This window comes from Lissotriton vulgaris, chromosome 6 (genome assembly GCF_964263255.1).
Source record: "Lissotriton vulgaris chromosome 6, aLisVul1.2, whole genome shotgun sequence".
Taxonomy (NCBI): domain Eukaryota; kingdom Metazoa; phylum Chordata; class Amphibia; order Caudata; family Salamandridae; genus Lissotriton; species Lissotriton vulgaris.
This window is the reverse complement of record NC_141694.1, coordinates 1,553,583,148-1,553,605,483: the sequence shown is the minus strand read 5'-3', so window position 1 is coordinate 1,553,605,483 and position 22,336 is coordinate 1,553,583,148. Positions and strand designations below refer to the sequence as shown.

General features: G+C 43.1%; 1 protein-coding gene across 1 annotated transcript in view; it reads right to left on the bottom strand.

Annotated features, from left to right (window-relative positions):
* LOC147709132 (uncharacterized) overlaps positions 1 to 22,336 on the bottom strand; it is a 2,423,108-nt gene that overhangs the window by 13,390 nt on the left and 2,387,382 nt on the right. Inside the window, exon 13 of the mRNA XM_086925884.1 lies at positions 2,547 to 2,612. Coding sequence (XP_086782010.1) covers positions 2,547 to 2,612 — 66 coding nt within the window. The remainder of the gene's footprint in view (positions 1 to 2,546; positions 2,613 to 22,336) is intronic.

Genomic DNA, 22,336 nt, shown 5'->3' with positions numbered 1-22,336 from the left:
TGTTTTTATTAAGTTACTGTAATTTAAGTGTTGCACAAATACTTTATAAGTCACCAGGGATCGTTGTCCCCACTGGTGACATCACATTTTGAAAAAGTCAGGCATACTCCTGGATTAAAATTCGATCTGAGACTTGCCTAGCCTTTTTTAAGTCACTAATCACTAAATCAACACATACATTTTCTCATTCTACAGAAAGGTCCCTTAACTTGCATTACACATCACAGCTTTGGAAAAAGATCTCCAATAAAGATCCCCCATTGAGGGTGCCAGTCAGGCTTTGCAGCGCAGGCCCAACGGGGTGCAAGCCCGATGATGAAGCATGACACCCGCAAAGGTGTGTGAGGGCCCTATTTCCAAAAAGGAACTACTCTCCTTATAGTGTCTCATTTCCTCTGACCTACTCCCCTTTATCCTTTGTCCCCTTTAGGAATAGCAAACCTTTTTCTTTTGAGCACAAATACTTTACACATTGCCACTTAAGTTAAGCCTGACTGCTCTGTGCCAAGCTACCAAAGGGTGAGCACAGGTTAATTTATGGTGTGTATCTGACTTATCCTGACTAGGATTGTGGTCCCTACTTGGATAGGGTACAAACCTATGCCAACTAGAGGCCAAATTTCTAACACACTATTATCTATAGATCACTCTTTTCAGAAATCTTTACACATGCCAATTTTTCAGACTGTAGCTTAGCTGGTTTAATGGATTGCATCAGTAAATTTCACACCATTGTTGAGGAGGTTTTGACACTTTATTTGGTGAAATCTCAATAACAAGGTAAACTAGAAGCCTAAGTCTGTTAGCACCCCTTCACGTTCAAAGAAGGTAAAATGGCTTGCAGTCTCTTTTACTTCTTAGTTAAAAAAGGAAAGAAGAGGATGGATCAAATTACCTCTTTTGAGCAACGAGAGCTAGAATTTAAACGTCTGACAAGATGGACCCGTTCTATCTTCAGGCTTGGAGGTGAAAGCTCGCAATACTGTCCCCCTGACTTTCAGGACTATTTAAGTGACTACTTGAAGGACACTGAGTCCTTTCATGATGACCAGCAGGCAGATCTGATGACAGGTGTGAATTACAGGCTTTCAGATGGCAAGGAACCCTCATTAATAAAGAGCTGTAGGAAGACATGTTGCGAGTTACAGTGCAAACGCCATTAAATACACTAACAAGGAGTAGTTCGTACTTAGAGAAATATTTATTTATTCCTTAAAAGATTGAATTTGGGCATTTTTTGAAATACGAATTTATGAGGTCCATAAAAATAAAAAAGGGCCAAACAAATGGAATAATTATAGGTAATTACAATTTGCCATCCTGAATGTCTTTGTATAAATCTCTCTTTAGTTAATTTAGCTAATTAAGTTACATCATCTAATTGAGCAGAAGAAGAAGAAGGGACAGATAGGAGCTCAGAAAAAAACAAGATAAAAACGTTGAAATGGAACAATATAATTAGAATTATTTTTTTCGTGCATTTCTTTCACTGTCCTGCCACTGAAAATGTCAGGTCAAAATTGTGTAGTGCGGATGCTGGGGGTGAAGGATGTTGTAGCAGCTTGTAGTTGCAGGCCATATTCGTGGCCCTCCGTGTGAGGATTAATTTTGTGCATGTAAATAATCTCAAAATTGAAACTTCCGCTGTTAGCCCTCTTGACCTCAGAAGCATTCCTGTCTCCACCACTAAGCACCAACATCCAGAGGCGAATAATAACCAACGTGAAATAAGGCTCGTACTCTCCAAGCATACTGATGTTTCACAGGAGACCTCTGCATTATTAGGGAAAAGGTAAATGCAAAAACATCCTGACGTTTGTCACACTACTGCCTTAAAAAAAAACTCTACTTTTTACCCCAGTCACTTAAAAATAGGTCTGCACCTCATACACAGTGGGTCATATTCAGATCAGCAATTAATTCACTGGTAGGAATTAAAATGGGTGGAGGAGGAGGTGGTGTAGGAAGGCGGAGCTGCAGTGTTCTCTTAACATCTGCATACCTAATAAGTGATAATAATGAACATCATTTGACATGTGAGTCTCCTACTGAAATCACAGCCCTGTGTCACAGTGTTGGTCCTGGGCCCCTCCCGCCTAGTCAAATGGCATTATATAATGTAAGGCTAGGGGCAATAACTCCTTTATTACTCTGGCGTCCCCATAACTCGTGGGACGACGTGAGTGAACTGAACTTAATTCCAGCCAATATAAAATGCCGGCGAGTTTCCTAAGCAATGACATAAAATTCCGATCTCACACTTGTGTATCACTTAAATTGCATTTGTGCCTCGGAGACAATAAGCCGTCCACGTTTCTTCTTTTCGGGCTTTCATTCGCCACTTATTCGAAAAGTATTACAATAAAGAAATATTCAATGTAATTGGAGTTATAACCGTTTCAGTGTATTGCTTAGTGGAACAGAATACATTTGACAGTCCCACGTGATTAGCGTTTCCCTCTCTATTAATTCATATTCTTAGATTGAATTCAATGAAATTGTTTTTAATACCGGAACTGAAAAGAATGTCGGGGCATATAACTTACCTCTTAATTGTTCTTGAGGCTGACTTTCTGCAGGCTCCGCACACTCCAACTGACTCTCCATTTCAGCTGCAAGGAAAATGAAACAGTTTGTTAGATCTCGCGCCGCTGCAAGAACTCCTGACAGTGAGCGATGGCTCTGACTGAGGCCCTGCTCTGTGCTTGCAGCGAAAGGGCCCGCGTAATTCTCTCTCTTATTAGAGTTCATCTGGTGAAAGTCTGTTTCTTCGTAGCTTCCAGGTATTCTCAAAACACATTTTACCGCCATCTGCATCCAGCATTGGGGCAATAAAGTCGTGGAACACCAGATGGGCATACAGATTCATTTTCAGCGTAAACAGCACCGCAACAAGCCTCTATAATCTCCCCAAAAACATGCAAATTCTAACGCGCCTGTTTGCAACCTGATCTAGGGTGTCACTGTGCGATCTACGGGCAGCAAACACATGCATACGTAGTGCACAGAGAGATGCTCAGATTTTAATATTCTATCTGTTACCATTAATTGACAGTGTAAGGAGAGAATGTTCCACGATCAGACAGGATCGCGAAATGCTCCTACCCTATCTCAATAGAGGGAATAAATAGCATTTTACTCTCAGGGGATCTTTAAATACAGTTTACTTGTTTGCGTTTTGGGGCAGTGGCATGTTTATCCACGAGAAATAAGGTAAGTCACAAGGGGGTTCCAGGAAGACTCCAAAATCGGTAACAAAAAAACCTGTTTGACCACAGCACATTTATTAAACATATGACGCGTACATCAGCTTCCAAATACTGAGACAACACAGTACTACATTTCATCCATAAAATCATCTATTCATCAAAAAGCTTATCAAAATAGTTAATTCCCATAAATACACACCTGATACAGCATTCTTTCTATAAATACAATTGATTTCCAACCGTCATAGTGGTATACCGATTCTACAACTGCACCAGAATTTTCTGAACTCATAGAAGTGTCAACCAACCCTTATCCTTAAATCGCAGAAATAACATGTGGATTGCAAAATCAAAATCACACTACTAGTCTGTAGGCATGATTAAGTTGCTAGTTTTATACACTGGGTATTATTCAAAACCGATAAGATAACAGAACAAAAACAGGACATGTCCCTACATTCTCATTAAAAATATAAACTTCCAAATTGCCTGTTTGGTCACCATTAAAATGGCATAATGTGTCACTGCAGATCTAAGGGCAGTAAAAACAGAGGTAGTATACATGCAGATGCTGAGTTTGTTATATGCGATCTATTACCATTTTTGAGAGAGGAGAAACACCTTGACTCACTAACAAAGTGGGCCCATATAATTGAGTTGTGGTGTCATAATGCCAGCTGCCAGAGCTACCAGTCAAGGTGAAAGGCAGGTCACCGTGGCTGCTATCTTAGGCAGGAGGCATTATGAAACTGCAACTCAACTATAATGAACTTATCATTTACTACTTTGCAGTCATTTCAAATTATTGGAAATGTTCCAATGTGTTTTTAATGCCCATTTTATGTATTTTTTGACATTGTTGTGCTTTTTTTTTAGTAAACTGGAAGTACTTTTTCAAAGGTCATGGCATATATATACCTATACATGCCAATAAATAAATAAAATAAAAGAACAGCAGGGCATCGAGCATCATTGAAGCTGTTGTTCAAACAAAGAACTGGTTTTTCCTTCTTATTTGGAACATGAGCAGTAGGGAGGAGATTTATGGCAACATGTTTATTTTTTGCACATAGTATATTCAGGATAGGAAGCATCGTATTGCATTTCACTACTCTTTCTGAATCACAACCCCTTTTTGAAACTGATTTCAATATCACACACATTCCATTTTTATGCTTCATGCCTGAAACCATACCATCTCTTTCACATGAAGGAGAAAGACCCCAAAAATGTAAGTGGCTTGTGGGATGGGTGATCCTATATTATAAGGAATACAACACCCTCTGCTGCACATTAAAAAGATATTGAAAGTCACCTCAGAGTTCCATGACCTTATAAAGGAACTCGGCCTACTGACTAGTTCCCTTCTATAGTCACAAAATTCATTAGTGGCTTGCAATATCTTATAATGTACAGTACAGGATACGTAATACCATACATTATCGTCATTGAGAGTGGAGCTTGACCATGACTCATGACTAGAGTGGGTCAAGATCCTCATGAATCCTACACTGTCTCAACAATGGTATTCAATAGCATACTACTCTCAGCAGATATGTACATATGTTTTATACCTTGCTATGTATGTAAGTTTTGGCTCAATCGCACATTTGTACCACAAAGGCAAAATTTACTTTTTTTTTAATTGAATGGATTCCGGCTTTTATAAAGTGCTGTTAATGCACCACAGTGGTATCAAAGTGCTTCAGAGTAAGGATACACGGAGAGGGAATAGCTTCCTACTATACTGTATAAATACTATTCCCATTAGTGGATAACTAGATGTTCAACCAGCAGCAATAGAGAGTACCATTGCATTTTAAAAGTGGTTTTTCTTACAATAGTGGCCAGTGGAAGTATTTCAGCATCAGTGTGATGCAATAGTGTAATTTCAGACAAAACAATAGGCCAGTTGCATAGTTTTGAAATCCCTAAAATTTGAGAGAAATGAGTGTGGAAACTAGTGTAAAGGCTTTCGCAAGGAAGGATGACACCAGTCTGGTTGTTGTGTTCCGATCCATAGGGGTTTCCTATGCCAATTTGTGCAGGACTATTACTTTTGGAGCAATACCAAAACTGATTTACATATGGCTGCACACCATAGTTGCCTAAATTGAATCTTTGGCTCAGCTCTACATGGTTTGTTTTCACACCCACAGGGGAAACAAGTCAACTTGGTTCAATGCACCAAAGCTTGAATGTAAAAGACAAATTTTAGTAGCTCTGCAGAACCCCACCCAATACATAGTTGAAATGGTATCAATGCTTTTGGATTTCCAACGGTCCCTAAAAAGGTATGCAGGGACACAGGGGTGATTGGAAACAAACCAATTTCGTTCTTCTCAATACCACACTTACAAAATACGCTAAGAAAAAGACACTTTAACTAAAACAACAACCACACAGAATATATTTAAAACAGCAGAAATGCATGTTGCAAACAATGAGAATAAAATGAGCATTTCTACCATTGTTACATTGTCATCGAAAAAAAGCTGACACTCTAACACCTACTTCTCTGCTCTACGCTAGGAGAGCATGGAGTAGCATAACTTGAATCTAGATTTTCTTAGGTATAGTGAGCACCCTGCATATCTTTTTAAAGCCAAATGCTGTAATTATCAGTTGTCAGGGAGGCCGTGTTGCCTGAGAATGGCAAACAAGTGTCGCATCTGCTCCTCCCAGACACAAAATCACTGTACAGTAGAAAGTGGAATATTGTAGCATCTCTAGCTTTCACAATCTTCTATGGCAGTATCTTGTGCGATAATCTGGGGCGAAGGACCTCTCTTGACAAGTGATCAAGTGGCAGCCCTTTTATACTCTATCTTATCTAAGGCGAATTTCCAACTTTACTTTAGGAATGTCTGGTATAACCAGTAAGCATCAAGATGCTAATCTAAGATGCAGTCTTTTAAACAAATAAGGTAGAAATACGACAGTTCAGACTTCCCTGTTTTGGCTATTGCTCTTGTTTGACCTTGAAATTGAGATAGCAAGATACTTGTCCCAGACATCTGCCACCTCAGGTCTCTTGTTGATGTCTATGTCTGAGTGATTTGACACTTTCACAGGTTCTTAGAAGAGAAGGACATATAATATCTGTGTTTCTTACACAGGGATGCCCAGTCACAGAAGAATTGCATCCAGTCGAATACTAGTCTAGAATCAAATGACTCAATCTATGATGGAGTAATTCTGTAAAGAAGATTTTATATTATGAATCCACTATATAGAAGAGGCAGTACAGAAAGTTATACTCAGGACTGACAATTAGAATGTAGAGTATGAAAGGTTCCAACACCAGACATTCAAGATAGACATTATTGCTTTCTCATGTGAAATTATGTATCCATGGCAGAATAGGCATGGAAAAGCTGATGCTTTATCCCGACGGGAGGAAGAGATGTCTGTACCTAATCATTCATATTAACCTTTGAACTAAGCTCAAGATTTGAAGATCGTAGAGACCCATTGTTAAGGCATTTCACTACGGTGAGTGGCAGTTTTTGTCCTTTTTAGGGAAGAAACTTAGAGTTTGGTCATTTATCTAAGCTTATTGAGTGTCAGTCTCCTGAATTCATAGTGGACCTAATGGTTAAGTATCTTCAGTCATGTATTAGGCCATATTATTGGTTGATGGGAACCTGAGTTTGACTGCTCAAACCATCTAAGATTCAAGGATTAAGAGAGAGTGATTACAGTGTCTCACTGGGTGGAAAGATTATGACATATTGAAAGGATCCTAGGAAACGGCAACATTTGTGCATGACCCTAATTTAATTGAGGAGTTTCATGATACATTCACACAATAGCCTTTCATATGTATTGGCAGGACAGGACTTCTGGGGGGCTACTAAGGATTCACATTTTGTAATGTTAGCTACAGCTACCTTTGCTTAAAGACAGAACAAAGATCAACCAGTGACATTCACGAGATAGAAATCAGAACAAGCATATGTATGTGGAAAAGGTGGAGAACAGGCCTGTGGAGGCTGGAGTATAGAATATTGGTGGGACACACGAGAGACACAGGACAAGGAGATGGTAGCATGAGAAAGATTCCTGTGGTATAAAGGCAGAGTTAGAAATAGACAGTCTGCATCACAACATCTTGTGTATTGTAAGGGTATAACCTGATTTACCAGTTCACACCTGACTTAATTCGACTTCATATTTGTTTTGTACTTTCCCTTGGTTCCCTTTATTTTCAGAGTTTGGGTTGTTTGCCTATAGCTTGTTATCTCTCTTTTTGTGCTGCATAGGTCCGTTTGGCTCTCCCGTGTTTCAGGGTTGAATCCCAGTCACCTTTGGGATCACTAGTGTCTGTTTCTTTAGGAAATCAGGTAAGACCTCAAAAGAAGATGGTATACCTAATATGCAAAGTTGAAACAGTGGTTCACTAAAGATTTAGCTGAATGCATGTTTTGTAGCATTGTACCCAATCGAACCATTTGAACGATACCTTGGCTATAAACTACTCCTCCTCAGCTATCAACCACAGGCTCCGGCTGCTGTAGACTCCACTTTCTGTTTGTCTCCCTCCCTCTTCTGCACTGCAGGTATACTTGGGAATGGGTTCATCTTTGCCTTTCCAGGATATATAGGAATTTATGGATTCACATTGAAAACTATCTGTGCGATCCCCACTTCCAGACACCAAAATTATCTTTCCTTTGCCCTGTTGACAGGAATCCCCAGCAGAACACTGGCTACAGAAAGCCACTCTGTTCTCTATGCAGACCCTGATGATGCTATTGACACCTTTTCTTGACAGCTATGGGCTCTAATAATTAGACTCTAGCAAAAAAGTCTGATGAGTGATTTCCTAGTTGGATTTTATGGCAAGTGAGGGCATTATCTATTTTTATACATAAAGCAGGCCTTTACAAGGGAAATACTGATTTAACCTGTGCCACAATTAGCACTTCTGGAGTCTGTTACTTCAAAGATGTACCAATTATAAACAGTGCATGCCACATGTTTACACCGGGCGTTCTCAGGCCCTGTGGGGTACTGACCATCTGAAGTGGTGACTTATTTCTTTATACATAGGCTCTATACATGCCAAAAAGGTATTATTATGGCACAAGCTTGTTGCAATTTGGCCCACAGCAATTTGCGACTGCAGCATGATGGTGCAAAGCAACACTCGACCACAAGCGACATCTGATTCTTCTTTTACTTGCTCGGTTAGTGCACATTTTAGCATGGCCTGTCGTAAAAGTCAAATATGCCAAATGGCGTTAGCAAATTACTCGCTATATCATAGAGGTCAAAGCACATATACTAGTAGATGTTGAGAGGTGAATTGTGTAACAATATGGGCATTAGGAATTATCTTGTCTTCTATAGGATCTTAAGGTCAGACACTGACCCTGTTATTGTGACTGCTGTAGCCAAGTTTTTGTTTTCAATGTGGAATACAAGCTGCTCCCTAAAGTATAGAGCTTTAGCATTATTTAGTTTAGCTCAAGTTGCAGACCTCTGTTATTTCTAGTGGTGTTGGGTTGCGCCATCTTCATGAGATAAGTAGACTAAAGGGAATTTTAATGTTTTAAATTCTAAATTTTATATTTAATTCAAATTTTTATATACTACTTACTTTTACAAATCTTTTCCCATGACGATGAATTTTAAAAATGATGAATTCCATTGATGACGAGATGAGTGTATATTTTTGCTCTTATTACAATAGTTTGAAACTGATGTGTAAATTACATGTGCTTTTAAGGTTTAATCAAACCGAAATAACGTTTTTGAATGAATGAGATGTTGAGAAGCCTCCTAGGGCCCAGAGATTCAAACACACTAAAAAAGAAGTCTATAAAAAAAGGAAGAAAAAAAAAATGGCGAACACACAAGTTCGATTCGCGCACATTTTTTCAAATATTGCTTGATGTTCATTAGCTCACGTCTCGTCCTCGTGTTACATGCTTATTATCCTTACCGAAAGCCATAGATGTAAATTCTACTCCATTGCCATCATTTTCAGCAGGCATGTACGAGCCATCAGTTTAAAAACTAGTTAATGGTCATTATTTCAAATCTTGGCTGATATTGACATTACCACTAATGTGTCTCAGCGTGGTTCCTACATGCTGCGGACAATGTTGTGGTGCACAATGTCTTGTGTCTTCAGTTTCGGTTTGGGCTATTCACATTGACTTCGACATCTGTGCCTGTTGGCTCATTAGCGATTTATGTGAAATTAATGTTCTTTCCATTTATATTCTTGCTGTTTCCTTTATTTGCTTATGCATTTCTTGTTCAGTCATTCCTTGCATTACGTTGTGTGCTAGACTTGCGCTTTGAACAAACACATTGATATGCACATGTTTTAACTCTTCTCCTTCTTTTGCTGCATAATATTTAGTGGGTGTTGTCTCTAAAATTGTTTTCTTGTAATTTTCATTTTATAGATGTGATGGAGTAAGTGTGGTTATGCAAAAAAGATTTCGATTTTTTTCGTTGCTTTTCATGGTGGACATTCTCGAAACCATATGCTTATCAAGGCTGGCTCCAGTGGCTCAATGCATCCATTCTGGAAACCTGGGTGTGACCTCACAGCCACAGATTCAAATCCCAGCAGATCCACTCAGCCTTTCATCCTTCCGAGATTAATACAATTAGTACAATTGAAATCAGTAATCATAAACCCCTGGTATTCAGATCCCAGATGCCCCAAGAGGAGAACATGTGCATTTAATATATGTGATTTGTTATCATAACTGCATTAGCTTCTTGCCAGTTTGGCAAATACTGTGTAAATTGCTACTTTTACTCAAAGAGATATACTATCTCTGTGCAAGTTTAGGGGGATTTTGTATTTATTTTTGGCCGCACAATTGCCTAATTGCATTGTCAGTCACCTCCGGCTTTGCTTGATCAGACCCATTGAGTTTATCTTAATATTAGACAGCGCGATAAACGCTTGGGTTTCATTTATCTTGGTTCTTTTCATTCTAGCTGTAATCTAATGTGGTGCAGCATAAAAGTGTATTCTTTAAACGACACAAAAAACGATTATGACAGCGAAACTCTACTGTGCACTTTGCACACGTTTAGAAAAACAACACAGAAACTGAGAATAGCTGAAGTACTAGCACCATAAAAGCATGGAAGTCATTTAGGGGTCACCAGAGGTCACAGTTGCAATCTCCTAGCTTGCCCCTTGCTACCCTTGGCACTGCCTTTGCGACCCCTGGCCTCAGAGGTGGCAAAATCAGTGCCAAGAAAACGGTGTCCTGCATTATTTCAATCTTTATTCGGTTTAAAAAACCTTGTAAGATACAGTACATTAAAATCACAATACATCATAATAATACATAATAAGTAGCAACAGTGGGTAAAAGTTTATCACCACATCTTGTTTGTGCAAATTTACGCAAAAGTCATCCGCACCGGAATTAGCTAGTTCCTGGTCAGTCCCCTTACTGTACGGAGCACTAACTATATGTACACATAGTTAAAATAATAAATTAGTTATCTGATATATTTAAAAAGTGATATACACCATAACAATAAGACAGGCAGTATTATATTAGCAGACAGTCAGAAACATGGTAAAATAGCCCCTTTATATTTAAATTCTCTGATTTTTCTTTTTCCTAATCAAGGCAACACATAGGAGGAAACGACTTAGGCTAAACACGATCAGTTGTGCAGTATCACCTTTAAATATTCTCAAACCAACCTTAGTTTGTCTAAGGCCTAGTCTATTACAGATCGGCTTGAGCCATTTTTTCCTTGCTTTAAGGTATGCTGGGCATATAAATAAAACATGGGATTCATCTTCTTTCACCCCCATTTCACATAGCTCACATATGCTGGATCCCGCAACCCCAGTCAGCACTTTATTACAATTCCAGCCCGTTGTTCTATCTTTTAATTGCAAAATGCCATAGCGGAATTTTAGGTATAGGCTTTTAGCCAATGGAGGGTGGATTTCGTCCATGAAGGGCTCTAGTTGCATGCTTATTTTGGTTTCAAAAAATTTTGCAGTTAGAGTCCCTGTTCTGGGATTTGTAAGCACTGATTCTCTAGTATAGTCCCAGTACCTTTGCTTCAGGATATGTTTTGAACCATTTGTAAGGGAATCAGGGTCAAACCAGAAATCGCTTAACCCTAGCTTTTCAAACCATTTTTTGACGTACTCTATCCATGGTAAAAACGTGGTATTCTTTATTGCCAATATCTCTTGTAAAGCTTCTCTATAAACAGCCAACTCCTCCGTGGACCATAAACGGACCCAATAGAGTAGTGGGCGAAGAGAAGCATAATCATCAGTACGTCTAAAGTTAAGGTCCCATAATATGGGTGTCATTGGAGTTGACCCAGGTATCCCTAAAAGTTTCCTAATGAAGGAGTTTTCCCTCACTCGGAAAGTGTCCTTTAAAGCATAAGCCCAAAGGTCTGCACCATAGAGTGCAGAAGATTGCACTTTATATTTAAATAGTTCAATAGCTGGTGAGACTGCTTTGTAATGACTATTCCTATGTTTCCTTAGGATTGGTGCCTGATTTTGGGTTAGCCTTAGTTTTGAATTCTCTAATTGCGTTTTCCATGTGATATCACTGTCTAAAATAATACCCAGGTATTTAAAATTGGGAACTTCTTCAATAGGTTCGTTATTTATTGTAAAAACCTTATTGAAGCCTTTATGGGGGTTGATTGTCATGATTTTGGTTTTTGAGGAGTTAATTTCTAATTCCTTATCATGACAATATAGACTGAATGTGTTTAAAAGGTTTTGGAGCCCCCTAGGTGTCTGAGAAATTAAAATAGTATCGTCTGCAAATAGTAGTGCCGGAACGGCTTGCCCACTCAATTTGGGAGAGTCATGCTCGCAGCCCAAAAGAGTATCAGGGATGTCATTGACATACAGGGAGAATAAGGTGGGTGCCATTACGCACCCTTGCCTTACCCCCTTTGCTATTTTGATTTTCTCAGTGACTTCTCCATTCGGTCCCCATCTTACACATGCATAATTGTTCTCATGGAGTCTAATTAAAATTTGAAGGATATTTCCAGGGACACCCATTTTGTTTAATGTTTTCCAAAGGGCTGCCCTAGGAACCATATCGAAAGCTGCCTTCAAATCAACAAAAGCCACGTATATGTGGGAACTCCTTATAATGGTGTATTTCCAGACTAAACATAAAAATCTAAAAACCTGGTCAACGGTACTTATCTTGCATCTAAAACCTGCCTGATATTTTGTGAAAATAGAGTGCTCTTCAATCCAGGAGGTAAGCCGACCGAGAACCTGTCGTGCAAAGATTTTTTGTAACACGTCAATAAGGCTGATAGGCCGGTAATGCGAGGGATTTGACCTATCACCCTTCTTGAACAGAGCCACAATCTCTGCCCCCTTCCAGGTTTCCGGAATGGCAGCTCCTTGGGCAATTTCGTTGGATAATAAATTAATGTAAGGGGCCCAGATGTAATTTTCGTGTTTCCAAAGATCACCTGGTATTCTGTCAGGGCCTGGTGCTTTCCCTGATTTAACTGCCTTAATTGCGGAGATAGTTTCTGTTAAAGAGAATGCAAGAGGTTCATTATACGCTGCTAGGGGGGTGTATGAACTGTCCCATCCTCCACTTTCACCTGAGCTTGTGCAAGAATATAGCATAGTAAAGTGCTCAACCCATATCTTTTCCTCTAAAAATTTGTCTTTACATTCTGTCGCTCCCCTGGTGCCTCTAGCAATGAGGCTCCAAAAAGTGGTCTGATCTTTACATTTACATGCATCCAGTAAGTCAGACCAAACCCTTTCGTCCCATTCTTTCTTGGCCTTTGCTAAAATTCTTTTGTACTGTGCTCTCTTAGTTCTCACGATGTCCGTTGAACCCCCCCTGACTGCTATAACTAAATCTGTCTTGGCTTTCCGGCAGTCCTGGTTGTACCAGGTAACCCCGGTTTGTTTATTCTTTTGGGCATTATGTGATCTTTTTATTGCCCTGGTCAGGATCCCGCCAAGTTGGTTAATTAAATGTTTATGGGATTCTATCAAACTAAGATTTTTACTGACCGTGTTATTGTCCAAGAGAGAAGACATATGTTTTACAAAAACATTATAAATTTGTCCAATAATTTTGGAATTGTCTAGTACTATTGGCCATTTCAGGGATCTGCGGTTGTTTGCCACTAGAGGATCTGGTGGCAGGGACATTGTACCATTGACACTTTTGTCAGAGGTTATAAAAGTCTGGGATTTGACAGATAGGATTAGGGGGTAATGGTCGCTTTCCGTACGATCGTCTACCAGTAGATCAATAATCATAGGCCACAAATTCAAAGAAACTAATAGATAGTCTAAATGACTAGAATGTGCCCCTCTAGAGAACGTTGGTCTACTGGGACAGTCTGAAGGCAACCGCCCATTACATGCACGTAAGCCCGATTCTAGTGTCAGGTTCAGTATTTGTAATGCGCTCACTGAACAGGGTGCTTTATAATTTGTGTCTACTGAGGGAATGTCGTTTGCCATATCCTCATCCCTGTGGATATCTTCTAGTCCTACTATGGGTTCAAAACCTCTATTAAAATCACCGCCTATGATTATTTGTGCATTTTGATCAAATCCCGCCACAAGGTTGCTCAATTGAGTTACAATAATTGATTCTTTGCATGGTCGGTGTGGTCTATTATAAACATTGATCACGTGAGTACATCGACCATTTGTATCTTTTAACTCGAGCAATAAAATGTCGGGATTATTAATATCAATTTGCTTGATGGATAGGCCGCCTGTGATTTTTACCCATGTTATTAATCCGCCAGAGGGTCTCCCCCCGTTTGTGTTTGCTGCGGATATAAAGAAGGATCTATAGTTCACCTTATAATAGTTTTCAAGTCCCCATGTCTCCTGAAACATAATGATATCCCCACTAGAAATGTAGTTTTGCCAGGATGGGTCTAAAAGGTTTTTTTTCAAACCTGCTATATTCCAACAGATTATTTTTATGCATCCTAAAGCCCCTTCTGTTTCTACTATCTGGCAAGGTGAAGTTGCCCTAGTTATCTCAGGGAGCAGTTGGTGTGTTGTTATTTCGGCAAGATGTAATGGCTGTTGCAAAATTATATTAGGTGCAGTATACCTTGAATTGGTTTCGAGACATGAACTAGGGTATGTATGATGGATACTACTTGGCGTTGACAGGGCCCTTCCCTCAAGTCAGTCGCAGTCAGCTAAACCAGCTAGAGCTGCAAACCTATTCGATGTGCTGACTCCCCAATTGTAGGATGGGGCCCCAAAGCCCCAGCCATTTGCAGGGACATTCCATCTAGGTGCAGGAGTAATGGGAGGGGGTGGGTTCATAAAAGAGCCCAACCATCCTCCGTTAGGGTCAACATTACCTATGGGTGCTGGGGTATTAGGATACAGTGCATTCTGCTGCATGCCTGGCCATCCTCCATTATATTTAGCATTTCCTGCAGGTCCACAATTATTAGTCACAATACCAGGTCCTCGTCTGCCCATTTGATTCCAATTTTGCCCTGGGGTAGTGTTTTGAAAGTTATTGTAGTGATTTGGTAGCCATGAGCCTGCCCTACTTTGGGGAGCGTAGTTCATATCAAGAGCTGATGAACCGCCTCCCCAACCATAATCACGCATTGACCAAACGGGCTTCCGGGGTTTTTTAGGTCTCGCCTGTTGCCGATGCGCATGCGCATCGAGCAAAGCGAGACTATTGCGAGTTATCCACTCTTTAGACACACTGCAAGGAATCGTGGCGATTCCTTGCAGTGCCCGTGAGTTTTAAGGTCAATGCGCATGCGCATTAAGCTTATGCGCATGCGCATTGACCTTAAAACTCACGGGCGCGTGCACGTCCGTCTTTGTTTACCCCTCCGCCCCCTCCCGCCGTGTCGCATTTCTCCTCCCCCTCCCCTCTCTTCCTTCCGTCGTGTCGTGTCGCACCTCTCCCCTCTCCGCCCCCTCCCCTGCCCGCCCCCTCCCGCCGTGTCGCATTTCTCCTCCCCCTCCCCTCTCTTCCTTCCGTCCTGCCGTGTCGCACCTCGCCTGCACGTTTTCGGCAAGGAACTTTGCCAGCGCTTGTTTAGTTAATAGCAACAATGAGCGGTAAACATTTGTCTTTTCATCGCGTAGAAGGGCTTGGAAAGCATTAACTGTTTCTCCGTGAACTCCTGACATAATTAAATGGTAAATTATCTCTTTTAGCTATGCAAAGATGGAAATGTATTATTTGCATTAAAATGAACAAGACTCATTAAATGCAACGATGCCCATACTGAAAACATGAATGGCAACCTTTTAGCTTTGCCAACACTTGTTGCTGATGTGGAGAGGGGAAGCAGCACAAGTGTGAGAGAGCAAGAAAACACATGCACTCCCACGAACTGCTGAAAGAAAAATTAAAAGCAGTTCCCCGATTGTAAGCAGTGAAAAGATGCAATTAATCATATTGGACTCACTGTAAAACAGCTATGCTGCAGAGGAGGGACAAAGGCAAGAAGTAGAGCCATCGAGTAATAAGAAAGCATATGATATCAAGAAGAAAGGGAACCAATCATGAGCTATGGGATAATCGAAAGGCCACAAAATGATGTATTTCCAGTAGCACATCATTCATGTAACATCACTCCACATTACGTAGGACACTAAGCAAGTAGGTATCCAACACAACACAGTCTCATACAACAGAACGCATTGCAAGAGAAAATTGAAAATGGGCACCAAAACTGAAAAATATGCACTTAAGTGGTGACCAAGGCACACATATATACATTCTCCATCGTTGTCCATGTCCATTGCCCATCAGATATAAGGGTCTTGACACAGACCTTCAGTCTTACTGGTCAAGATCACTTTTCATTAAAGGAAACATATTCACTTAATAGATGCACATTCTCCCCTCTCTTCCTTCCGTCGTGTCGCACCTCTCCCCTCTCCGCCCCCTCCCCTGCCCGCCCCCTCCCGCCGTGTCGCATTTCTCCTCCCCCTCCCCTCTCTTCCTTCCGTCCTGCCGTGTCGCACCTCGCCTGCACGTTTTCGGCAAGGAACTTTGCCAGCGCTTGTTTAGTTAACGCTGCCGCATAAAATAAGGCCTTCCCTGCCGCATAATTCCAGAGGATCATATTTGTATATATAATTTAAACCAATACACGTTTCAGGTTTTGAACCCTGATTATAACACTATCTGGTACTAAATTTAAAGGCGCAGGCGAAACCGCATCTCTCTCCACTTCCCGTCCTCAGACCCAAAACAAACACATACCAGGGCGCCCGCGGCGCTCCTGCCTCTTAAAGGGGAGGCCTGGCCGTGACCTCACCCCGCTATCAGCAGGGAGCTTCAAGCGTGTCAGCGGCAGGCCTCGGCTGCTTAATATTTAACGGCCAAGCCTCGCCAGAGTGTGGTTTTCATTAGCACAGAAAGTCTGTCTGTGGATTACTTTCAAATAATTAACTTTTTCAAACTTGCGTATCTTTTGTAACTTCGGCGTATCCTGTAGTGTCTACAGGAACTTTATCTGCGCAAATAAAATTAGATGTTTATCTGTTCAGGCTCTTTGTATAGTCTCGCTTGGTGGAATACATAAATGAATAAATAAATAAATAAATCCTAATCTAGTGGCTGAATTGTGTATTATACCAGTGTGTTAGAATCCTGCTGTGATCACTTGGCTAAATTGTGTGATCCTCGGCATATCTCTGTGTCACGAATCTCTTTTCGCAAATGAGATCACTTTGAATGAGGGTGACAACAAAGTACTAAATAGGTCGGGCTTTTATAATGAGAGTGCCACGTTATTAACTTTGCCAATGCTTGTTAGTAAAGCTTTTTTATTTTTAAAAGGGGGGGAAGAAAGGGGGGAAGAATTAAATCCCTGTAGGAAAAGCAAACTCATACCATAAGGTACTTCAAAGCTGTATATTGGATTCATTATTTTCCGTCTTTATAAATGACTTTGTTTATTTTTCAAATTCTTTTCACTCAAGGAACTGTCAACAGAATTTAAAAGGAATAGGAAAGCATCGGGAACAATTGCCACAGCCACATTTTCTCTCCCCAGGCCTTAGAACTGAAGCAAATGCTCTTCCACTTGGTCCTCTGCAGTAGCCAAGGAAGCAGATTTATCACCTTCCAGGAGAAGAAAAATCTCCCTTTTCAGTCATTCTCAGTAAATCTTCGGCCCCAAACACCAGCTGAGTGCAGCAGCCAGACCCTTCCTCAGCGCCAATAAAGCCTTTGTGTGCCTGTACTGTCATGTAATATGTTTAACCTAGAGGGGTCTGGGCTATATTAACGTCCAAACTAGGCCACCATGTATTTTTAAAAGCTTGAATGAGCGTTTGATCTCGACTGGTGGACTGTGGGGAGAATGTCGTCACTTCACCTGAAAAGAAGACCCAGCTGCCTGGTTTAAAGGGGGGCGGGGGGGGGTCTGTCTTTATGATGCATTTACAAGATTAAACGTCCATGTGATGTGGCAAGTGCAGTAAAGTGATAACAAAACGTGACCAGGTCCTTTATTGTGAAAGTGAGTAAAATTAAGCAAGTCTCATAGGAAATATTATTTTCAAATTTGCATGGATTAGTATACCAAACGAAGCAGCAATATATGTCAAAATAAGACGTACATACAAAGTGACCTGGGCTGCACATCCTGGAAGTAGTGAGGCTCACTCACACTCACCCACACTCACCCTCACTCACCCTCACTCACCCTCACTCACCCTCACTCACCCTCACTCACCCACACTCACCCTCACTCACCCTCACTCACCCTCACTCACCCTCACTCACCCTCACTCACCCTCACTCACCCTCACTCACTCACTCACCCTCACTCACTCACCCTCACTCACTCACCCTCACTCACTCACCCTCACTCACTCACCCTCAACACCTCACCCTCACTCACCCTCACTCACCCTCACTCACCCTCAACCCCTCACCCTCACTCACCCTCAACCCCTCACCCTCACTCACCCTCAACCCCTCACCCTCACTCACCCTCAATCCCTCACCCTCACTCACCCTCAACCCCTCACCCTCACTCACCCTCAATCCCTCACCCTCACTCACCCTCACTCACCCTCACTCACCCTCACTCACCCTCACTCACCCTCACTCACCCTCAACCCCTCACTCACCCTCAACCCCTCACTCACCCTCAACCCCTCACTCACCCTCAACCCCTCACTCACCCTCAACCCCTCACCCTCACTCACCCTCAACCCCTCACCCTCACTCACCCTCAACCCCTCACCCTCACTCACCCTCAACCCCTCACCCTCACTCACCCTCACTCACCCTCACCCTCAACCCCTCAGCCTCACCCTCACCCTCACTCACCCTCAACCCCTCACCCTCACTCACCCTCACTCACCCTCAACCTCATGCTAAAGATTTACAAAAAAAACCATTAACAATTCTAAAAGCACTAACTCTAATGCTGCGAGACCTATTGCATTTCTAATGCTTGTTGTTATTGGCTTTTTGTGAATCAGTGTAAAAAAATTCTAGTGTGAGTGGGATAATAGAGCTGCTTCTTTTTTGTGGTGGAAGGATATTTAGCAAGATATCAGGAAGAGCAGTTGCGGTCGAAAAATTTAATATCACACAGTCGCCCTTCCATTTTTTTTGCTTTTTTCCTATCCAACCTACCCTCCTTGCTGTTTTGATTTCGTCAGCTAACCTCTGTTCACCCCCCTGTGCTAGCCTCATATTATTTGAGAGCCAATATAATGCCTTACTTCTAAGTGATGAGGCTGACTCATTTTGGTCCGGTGATAGGGTAGGTGTATTGGCTAGCACTAGCACTAACGGTGCTGCTTCAACTACAAATTGTGTCTGATTTTCATCAAAACTAGTGGGCACTGTAGCGTGTGTTGGATCAATTTGCTGGACAGTTGGGATTTCTAGTGGCAGGTTGTTAATATTTTGACTAAAAGTTTGTGGGTCTTCTGCAGGAATTGCCCCTGGAGGAGTAACATCTGATGTTACCCTGGATTCACTATCATTCCCAGAGGGATCATTATCTTTATTGACATTACTTAAGGCATTACCTATTGCATCTACTAAAACATTTTGAGTACTTCCAAGTTTCTTTATCTCCGCGGAGAGTTTATCAATCTTGCTAATAAGTGGCTTAACAATTGTCTGTATTTTTATTTCTAACAGCTCCGCTATTTTTAGCATTAAGTCCTCATCCAAAAGCTCCCTCAAGTTATTCACCTCCTTAGTCTGGCAAATATTTTTGTCCTTAGGTGGTGATGTGGTCTTATTTTTTCCAGGACGTGCCCCCCCGCGTTTACTTTGCAGTCTGCGGCTGGCTCTAACTGCCCTTGAGGACTGCTTGGCCGGTGGATCATCCTCCGCATCATCTTTGTCGTTATTTTCTTCATCCTCAATGACTAGCTGTGCGTCTGAGTCAATTACCGCAAGTTGTTCCGTGTCCCCCACATTCTCTGTGCTCACGTCTATGTTGACACTGGTAGGGGAAGCTGGTGCATGTAAATCGTTGTTGGAGTCTAGCAACAGTGAGTCATTGATTTGCGAGGAAGTGGGTGGGCTCATAGGAGGGAGAATAGGGGATTGAGATAGACCCAATGATTGCCTGCGTTCGCTGTTTATTTTGCTGACCACTTGGACAAGGTAGTTTGTCATAGTGTTCTTTGGTATTTCGGATGCCGTATGTGGATTTTTTTTGCGCATGATTTTTCAAGGTGTATGAAAGTCTTATACCCACTGATCAAGTAATTAACAAGATATCGCTCCTGAAAATTAAAACAAAAAGTCTTACTTCAAACTTGTGCAAGTATCCGGCAGGCTCCTTTCCACGTTCGTCAGTGTAGTGGCGTATCACGTGGGCCCCCTTCCTAACCCAGGCTCCTGGGCGATTCGATAGAAGCTGTATGGCCTGCTTACCGACCCCCGTCTGGATAGCCTGGCGCAATGAAAGCGGACGACCAACGCCTGGAACACCAACTGTTTGCTGTGGTCACTGACGAATATGAGATCCTGGTGCACAAGGATGAGAAATTAGAGGGGTGGCCTAGCCTGGCCGACTTGTGCCGATGAGGGCCGTAGAGGGCCCGCCCTTTGCCCGGGCTTCGCCCCGGGCGTCCCGCGACGCGGGGTTTGCCGGTCTTTATTTCCTCGTTGGCGCTCTCTGGGCGCGAGTCGCGTCACTCTGCACGCGCCGCCGCGTTGCCTGCCGGGATTTGTAGTCTCCCGGAGCGGCGGCGCGGAGTCCGGTGCCTTGGGACTCTTGGCGGTGGCGGCGGTAGCTGTTGGAGCTCCCTGTTGCTCCCTGCTGCTGATACAGACTGACTCTCGGCGGTGGCGGCAAAGGTAGGTGTGTCCCCCCGCTCTGCCGGGTTTGCCGGTCTTTATTTCCTCGTTGGCGCTCTCTGGGCGCGAGTCGCGTCACTCTGCACGCGCCGCCGCGTTGCCTGCCGGGATTTGTAGTCTCCCGGAGCGGCGGCGCGGAGTCCGGTGCCTTGGGACTCTTGGCGGTGGCGGCGGTAGCTGTTGGAGCTCCCTGTTGCTCCCTGCTGCTGATACAGACTGACTCTCGGCGGTGGCGGCAAAGGTAGGTGTGTCCCCCCGCTCTGCCGGGTTTGCCGGTCTTTATTTCCTCGTTGGCGCTCTCTGGGCGCGAGTCGCGTCACTCTGCACGCGCCGCCGCGTTGCCTGCCGGGATTTGTAGTCTCCCGGAGCGGCGGCGCGGAGTCCGGTGCCTTGGGACTCTTGGCGGTGGCGGCGGTAGCTGTTGGAGCTCCCTGTTGCTCCCTGCTGCTGATACAGACTGACTCTCGGCGGTGGCGGCAAAGGTAGGTGTGTCCCCCCGCTCTGCCGGGTTTGCCGGTCTTTATTTCCTCGTTGGCGCTCTCTGGGCGCGAGTCGCGTCACTCTGCACGCGCCGCCGCGTTGCCTGCCGGGATTTGTAGTCTCCCGGAGCGGCGGCGCGGAGTCCGGTGCCTTGGGACTCTTGGCGGTGGCGGCGGTAGCTGTTGGAGCTCCCTGTTGCTCCCTGCTGCTGATACAGACTGACTCTCGGCGGTGGCGGCAAAGGTAGGTGTGTCCTGCATTAACCTCGTTTTCTGCTCACGACTAATACGTTATTATTCACCGTTAGTGTAATAAAAGGTGAAGCAGCAAGATCGGGACCTACACTGGCATCTTGTATAAGAAAAAGAAAATATTTTTAATGTATGTTGTGTGCGTGCATGTGGGTGAGAGTGATTTTGATTGAGAGAGCATGAATATGTGTGAGCATGTATGTCTATGGGATTGTGAATGTGTGTGTGCGTGTCAAAATGAGTGAGTAAGTATAAGTGTGTCAGAGTAAGACTGCGTGAGAGAGTGCGAATGAGTGATTCAGGTTGAGAGTGAGTGCACAAGAGTAGGTAAAAACGAATGAGTGAAAGTCATTGCTAATAATAGACTGTGTGTCTTCTGTGTCGCTCTGTGCCTTCTGCGTCCATAGCTCCCACATATTGCTGCCATATGTCTGCTGCCTGCTTGCCCCCCTGCCGGACTGCCGCCGATTCCCACACAACTACCTGGGCGGATAAACCCACACACAACCCACCAGCTGCACCGGGAGCCGTGCCAGCGCCACACGGCCAACTCGCGTGAGCGCGACCGCACCAACAGCGTCAACACGGCCTCCACCCCCCACGCACAACGCCACTACCCACATCGTGTTTAACTGGACTCTGGTGAGAAGCCCCTCCTTCCCTTCAAACTTTGTTTTAGACTTTGCTGCCTCCCGTTCTGCCTTGGCGCCTGTGGTCTTTCTTCCCTGACCCCCTGGTCTCCGGATTGAACTCCTCTGCCCCAGCTCCTCATGAACGATGAGGCTGTGACTTTGCTGCAGACTGCCTCTCTCCCCCTGGACTTGCTGGCTATGTCAGCCCTCTTCCTGGACTTTCGGACTTGGACCTTTGTGCTCCCCACCATTTTCTTTTTATGACTCGCTTCTTCTTCTACCTTTCTCCTCCGACATTTTAGCGATCTCTGACCTCCCCCTCTGTCCTAGCGACCTTTCTATTGTCTCTCCTGTTGCCTCTGACACACTCCTCACTGTCTTACTCATTACTATCTGCTTCCCTCTCTCGTTTGTCTCACTTTCCTGCTCTTCTCTGT